Below are 7,740 nucleotides of genomic sequence, written 5' to 3'. Positions count from 1 at the left end.
TCTTTTTTAACTACAGGATTTTAATCTAATGGTTTTCGTTAAAATGTTTTCCGGTTTTTATTCAAATGTGAAATCGTCTGTTCCATTGAAAAGGGAATTGTCGGCGGTATTTTTTCTAGTCGTCCGCGTTCGGCACAAACTCGCTTGAGCAGAAAACCGTATTTTAGAGAATCGCGTGTATAGACATACTCACGACAGCTTGTCGCTTACTGGTGGTCGCTAGCGATATCGCGCCAATTGGCGACGCTATGATTTGTCAACGACGGTGACGCCCAAGCACGTGATCCCGCCCATCTGATTTGGTGAGCTGTCACGCATGCCGAGTAGCCACGAAATAAGAAATATAAACACATAGATCCCCATTCACTGCACATTTAGCAGGCAGTTTGCATAGAGCTTGCATGCCGATTCTACTTCAAAAACTTAATCCTCCGATTTACATAGGATATTAGGATAGAATTTAGCAGTGTCGTACTGTAGAATACGAAGAGCTAGTGAGGTAAGCCGATCTGTAATTCCCCTAATGCTTTAGGCGACAAAGAGTAATAATACATTTGATATGATTTGAGAGGATTTTGTCTATATTCGCTTTTTACAACCGGAGTATAATACCATGGATTTTAGTAAGTTCGGATAATCGCGATGTATGCGGATAAGAGGGGCAGATAAGATTTGTTTTTTATTTTGGTAAGACGGCTCAGGTCACGTCACAGTTCTGATCCGATGAACGGTAACTTTTTTTACCGACTCGAGTGTTGGGCAACTTTTTTTCGGTAGTTTTTTCAGCCAGATAGAGTTTTAATTTTCACCCTCTCGTATTTCGTAGTTGATTATGAGCGCTTTGGTAATTCCTGTAGTTCTACGGTTTATAGATATTTCCACAAACGCTTTACTTTATTATTTGCAGGTCAATTTCTGAGTTGAAAACGTTGTCACACTTTTCTGAGAGTTCACATTTATCAAATAGTAGATTATCGAAGATGGCCAGCATGGCGTACCATACCGCACCTGCTGTCAGTAAAACGTCACCGTATTCAGTAAATGGAATCAGTCTAACATCGCCGGATTCATGTCTTATTCAAGCGGCCGCGATGGGAAATTATGGTCCAGGTAAGAATTGTTTTCTTAAGATTTTCTTTTCTAAATCGAATCTACGGTACATTTCTGTATATCTTTATTCTATTGCACCATATACACGGAAGTAATGCGTCATTATTTGCTTCAAAATTTCAAAATGTGTAACTTAATCTTTTCAACTGTAATATGTATATTATGCATCATACATTTACCGCGATGAAAAGACTTTGAGATGAAGAATTTCTTTTGAAAATTGAATCGTTTAATAATTAATTGACGGCGAATATAAATAACTGTTTGCGTTTAGAAAATGTATGACGTATTATTTGAAATTTCCAGCAGTGGAATTATCAAATTACAACTCTTTAAGATTCGATACTTGAAATATATACATACATGCTTGTTCGTACGACATCCCCGGGTAACCCCGGTTACACTCTAATGATTTACACCATATTAAAATTAATAACGCATAAAATATATCTACTTTGACAACTCGAAAATCTCTGTTGCATTCTTTTCGACGTGACATAGTGATAAATAGCTATATTTCTAATTTAATGATTTAGATTTAGCGTTCGTAAGACCTCCTCGGGTTCTTCAGTGATAATCTAATGATTCACGCCACATAAGTTTAATTATTCATGGTATTTATTTTGACAACCTGTGAAAATTTCTGTCGCATCCTTCCCGACATAATGTACGTAGTGATAAATAGTTATATTTCTATATTTAACGATTCAGATTTAGCGGCTGTTGTCTAAATATAGACAGATGTCGCACAAAACTCTCAACTCGCACTCGCTGTTAGCAGCGCTTAATTCAACAATTTTCAAATAAAAAAAAATCAGATACATATACTTCCCTTATCAGCGACAGCGTCAGCGCTTAGCTTAGACTCCACCCGAAAAATCTGAAGAATTAAAACACCAGTTTTGCGCCATACCCTTGAGAAATTAGCAACTATACGAATAAGAGAGTGTGGACTGCGCACTCTTACTGTCGACCGCACCCTGCAACCTGGCTACGAATCTGAACTATATCACATTAAAAAAAAACTCTTTAAAACGTATTTTGTGTTTCTCTTTCACAGATAGGACGGCTTCACTACCGCACAAAATGTATCCATTCTCAAACAGTCCGGCTACATCAGGAATTCTCGGATATCCAGGTAACTGTCATATAAGTTTATTCCGAAAATCCGTTAATCTTTTGAATCTAGTTTTTAGTTGAAATTATTAACAAGTGATTAACACGCGATTACTCGTACTAATTAAACGCTATAAGACCTCGAGTCAACAGAAACCGACGTCACAATTCTACCGTCGAATGCTAAAATTAATGAGCGCTTGTGGCGCATAAATAGCTGCAACCATCTGTGTCAGCCACACCTCATCTACATTTAGCTAGATCTGTTGAATACATTTTCATAGTATGAAATTTCATACCACCTTCGTTATCAAAATTCATAAGTTTGGGACAAAATCTGAAATAATTATCACCTTTTTTCGACGGAGAACTAAACACGATATATTTTGCATCATTCTTCTATTAATTGCTTTACCGAAACCGAGACGATTAAAACTTCCCGTGCTGATATTGTCAATGATAACAAACTCATTAACGTTATTAGCCTCAATATTTTCACGGTTATGTCTCTTAATGAGTTGATAAGCTTCACTTGGGTAAAACATCTACCGGTAGATCTCGCCGCAAATGATGCGCACTAATAGACGGGCTGATGACAGAGATTCCTCTGGGAATCGCCTTAATATAACGAGGGTTTGAGCCACGTTACCATCGCCCTGACGTACACTAGCATGCGCGGCCTTTGAGCGTCGGTCCCCAACCATGGATATAATAGCGAACATTAATGGGCTAGCTACATTAAACTTAACTCCCCGGACGACCAGTCACAGTTGCATCCATTAAAACGACCTCGAATGTCATACATGAAGAATTGTCTCACAGGGCTTGTAGAGATAGGTTCTAATGGACACCTTCATTGCTGAATCAGTTTTCATCGTCTATTATAACGATTCAAGTAAATGCGCGTCATTGAAAATCACTTTCTAGATCTTAGGTTTCTCCCGTATCGGTTATCACCCGGTTCAATTCGACGAAACGTATTCTCAATTGTGTTCAAAGCATTTTACAGGAATGCGAATGGTTTCAATTGAATATTTAAGCAGTGTTTTCGTCGTATATGTTTTCAGCTCCCGGTGGTCAGCCGAATCGTAAGCAAAGACGAGAAAGGACTACATTCACACGGGCGCAACTGGACGTGTTAGAATCGCTGTTTCAGAAAACAAGATATCCCGATATATTCATGCGCGAGGAAGTTGCGCTGAAAATCAACCTGCCCGAGTCACGAGTTCAGGTGTGTATCTTCGTGTATTTATATTCCGCATTTTATACTTTTGACTTAACGGTCTTTGGTAGAATTCAGATATTTGAAAATCCACGCAAAACAGCAAAAAATACCAGTAAATGATATTCTATTGCCGCACACGTTTTCAGGAGCTACATTTCCCATTTTCGCTTGAATTGATTAGATTGGAAATCATATTGGTATTTGTATAACAAAAATGACATTTCCCTATTTGAAATCGCTTAAGCCTTGAATATTTGAAATAATGATGTTCTCTTGAGACAGATACCGGGATCGTGTCAGTTTACTTGATATAGCATAATCATTTCTTTTATCATATTGAATTCTTTTTTGTTGTAAATCTTTCGTTGAGAGTTTCAATGATTAAATGACATAGATTTCAGCATGTTGCTCTGCTATATCTCGACTATTGACACCTTTGTTTATTTCGATCACCCGTTATTGCTGTTAAAACACTTCAAACAGCGTTTGAGAGCATTTCGTGAAATCTATTCATCTCAATATCAGATAAAATATGACGATAATAAATAAAGGTGTGAAAATATCGGGCAAAGGTTGCGCGGGGACACGTTCAAAAATTGATTAAATATCCGTACAATCTTGATCTATTTTGTGACGTTAGCCTGTTCGATGTTGTGGTATCGGTGGTGACCATTGTTTGCGTTAACAGACTTGCGTAATCCTGAAGTGGTTGTTTTATTATGGAAGGTACTTAGACCGTTGATTAGACGGTTTAATTGGTTAATATTCGTTACTTATGGCAGGTGTGAAGATAATGTCACAAATTGCGAGAAGGCCAATATTCAAACTGTCCACAAGAAGTGGACTTTGTAAGGGAGCATTCTTTAAGCGAGCTATGCACACAGCAACCGCGACATTTCAACTCCTTCAACATATTCAAAACTATTCTCACTATGCGCGACCAGTGCAACACGTTTGAGCTGCTAATAATTAAATTAGAAATAATTTTCAGGCAAAGAGGCGTAAACTGCCTTCAAAAATTATCATGAAGCCTATATATACAAAATCCGAATTTAGGTCCGAAAAACCGGCTTCATATCGGGAAATTGTCGATCGAAAGTGAAATTTCGCTCGGATGATGACGTTCAATTATCCATCAACCGCCGATGACTTGTGTTACAAACTTCCATTGAAAATATACACCACAGGAGACATGTCTGTAACAGTCGTCAAGACATTAATGTCACATGCCGCGTGATTCCCACGAACTGATGAGAAACATCAGAACCTCGGGCAAACGACTGGCAAAAATCGAACTGTAACCAGGACACAGTACACGACAATCACATTTAGTTAATTTGAAAACGTAATTTTGCCGAGTGCTGGGCCTTTTGATGTCGTAGTGACAGGTTTACTCGGAGAGCAGTCGATCCTAACGGCATTGATCGGGTTCTCCGTGATGACATTATTCACGACATAACTGTTTAAATGTTTCGTATTTACTGCTAACAACCACATCAATTGTCGCGCTGATTCTTGATTAGAATTCCGATACAGATTATTGACGAATCTTCCCTCTATCAACTCTCACTATTTACAATGCATTTCGAAGTTCGGATGCTATTACGTATTTACCGACTATCCATTCTATGATATTAATTCATCTAATCAATATTTGCTTTCATCTTTTTAGGTTTGGTTCAAAAATAGAAGAGCGAAATGTCGCCAACAGCAGAAAGCGCAGGAACAAGGAAAAGCTCCGACGCCATCGACCCCTACCCAGTCGTCAACACCTAAACTGAAGAAGGAAAGAAAATCTCCGCCACCCCCGACCACGTCTCCGAGCATCACGCCAACTAATTACAATAAAAACATTCCGGCCTACAGTCCACCTTCAAACGGTGGCACTGCGTCGATCTGGAGTCCTGCCAATAATATGAATTCGGCCGATTATATGCAAAGGACCGCAGCGTATTCAAACTGTCAATCAGGATATTCTCCGCAAAATTATGCCGCATCAACTTACTGTTGCAACATGGACTATTTCCCGCAGATGCAATGGCCAGCAGTGATGACAAGCGGACAAGTGGGTTCGAACCCGAGCAGTACTGCGCATACAACGCATGCCGGTTCATATACCTCACTTGCCAGCGCTCAGTATAGTATACCTCGTAGTAACGGTTCGAGCTCCAGTGACTGTTACGAATATACGAAAGATAATTGCTCATGGACCCAAAATTACAAATATTGTGAAATATGATTGCGACAACGATCATTCTGAACTCATGAACCATGACATAATAACAATTGATTTATGACAAAAACTCTTGTACAGAAATAACTTTACGGGTACGTGAATTAGGAGGGATCCTATGTACCCGCAAATTACGCTGACGTCATACAATCGGACGCTCGATTAGCTGTGACGTCAGAATTAGTCAAAAAATTGCATAATTATATTTGTCTTATAGGAGATAATTGTTACCGGGCGATTACTGTTAATTCGGTGTTCGTCACCAGGGGGCGTTGTGGAATGATCAATCATCGCGCGCGCTTATCATCAATTTAATTTATTGAATGTAATATTAAATCTTGTAAATTAATGCTTATGAATCTGTTTAAATGATTTGGTAATAAATCAAGTTTGATATAAATTATTTACATTTATTTGTATGAATTAATGTTTATGTTACTTCATGGAGTATGTTTTAAGCATTCGTGTAAATGTGGCAGATATTTTGAAGAGTTTGCTGATAGTTAGCAGAACTAAAAATGCTCTTTCTATATTGTAAATCTATTTGCATGTTCTCTGTATATTCATTTCGTGGGTGAAACGACGAAAAAGGTCTTTATTTTCTTTTTCTTAATTGTAAAGCTGTTATCCGTCTGTATTCCAAGGCACGAAACCTTATTTATTTTTCTTTCGAATCAACGATTTTGGTGTTCGCATTAAACGCCGCAATCTGTATTTTTGGATGATCTCTCGTTCAGATTAATCCTAATCCAAGGATAGGATAGGTCAATTCTCGTTTTGTAAAAAAAGACATATCTTCGCGTGTAAGAAAAACAATAATGAGTTAATTTTTCCATTTATTCTCTTTTGATCGTCGCAATATGAAAAATCATTTCATCACATATTCACGCATTCCTTGAAGTATCAATAAATTTGTTTGTTTTTATGAAATTATACGTCAATTCCACTGACTTCGCTTTAATTATTTTTGCCTTTGAGGATTTACGCTGATTACTGAACGGTATGAACACCGGATACATAGGGTGTCTTTAATGGCCCGAGCATCCAGTCTGATTACTCCAAGGTATCATCTTGTTTCCGGCGTCAACAGTGTCTTCAAACAGTATCCGATCAGCATCTCCCAGTACTATCCGTGAGCTAGCCTCCCTTGCTTGTGCTACTAGTGCCCCCTAGTGCCCATGTGTCCACTCCCTTAGTCCAGCATTGCCTCCACCGGACCTGTCTCCACCAATGCGCCCTCCTTCCTAGTACCCTCTACTAGAATAGTCGTATACAAATGCAACCAACTGTAAGATATAGTGAGAGAGCCCGTCTATCATTGAGGGTCCAATCGTGATTAACTTCAATAACGCTTTCTGAAAGACAGGATACTGCGTACATGTTAGTGACACATTTGAATAAGCGACCAGATTGTTAGCCATCTCTCATCGATTACAGATCTAAAATATTCACAAGAAAGCGAATCAGGCCCCGGGGGCACAGACATAGCAGGGCCGCACCGAGAATTCGATTTATCGGCATAGAGACCGTTAAAGGGCAGGTCTATAGAATATATAACAATATCTGCAAATGAGCACTTTTCCTGGTGGGGGGGGGGGCAACTACCTAGGTACGGACCTGCAGAGCTAAGATTTGAGACCATCTTAGGACCAGTCTGAATGGTGTATATCAGTTTTGGGTCGAATTCATTCATGACTGTGTATGAAACTGGGTCCAGATGATTAGTAGGGCATGGTCATTAAATGTATATAATAGGAGGTACAATTAGTGCAGCGCACAGTTAATTTGATTTGACCAGTCGACGGAACGGCAATTTATAGACTGTTGTCTTACGGTCGTTTAATCATTTTTAGTCAGTAATTCCACCAGATGGCATCTGTGCGTGCGTTGGACTTATGCCGTTCTCGCACGCTGTGATTAGAGCGTTCGAGACGATGCGCTGTCGTCACTTCTAGAATTCCGATAAAATGTTTAAATATTCATCGCGACATCTATTTGATTCCAAATAATCTTCGTAAATGACAGAAAGGATTTATTTACAAGCATACTGGACTTT

The 7,740-nt window shown here is 38.9% G+C and overlaps 1 protein-coding gene across 1 annotated transcript; it reads left to right on the top strand.

Annotated features, from left to right (window-relative positions):
• The first annotated feature begins 383 nt into the window (after positions 1–383).
• LOC141901035 (homeobox protein otx5-A-like) lies at positions 384–6,337 on the top strand. Its single transcript, XM_074788109.1, is given in 6 exon segments — positions 384–499; positions 908–1,110; positions 2,171–2,248; positions 3,294–3,457; positions 5,124–5,660; positions 5,663–6,337. Coding segments are annotated over 5 exon segments (930 nt in total). The 5' UTR covers positions 384–499; positions 908–980; the 3' UTR covers positions 5,684–6,337.
• Positions 6,338–7,740: the final 1,403 nt, after the last annotated feature.

This window comes from Tubulanus polymorphus, chromosome 1 (assembly GCF_964204645.1).
Source record: "Tubulanus polymorphus chromosome 1, tnTubPoly1.2, whole genome shotgun sequence".
NCBI lineage: Eukaryota > Metazoa > Nemertea > Palaeonemertea > Tubulaniformes > Tubulanidae > Tubulanus > Tubulanus polymorphus.
This window is presented reverse-complemented; position numbering and strand designations above follow the sequence as displayed.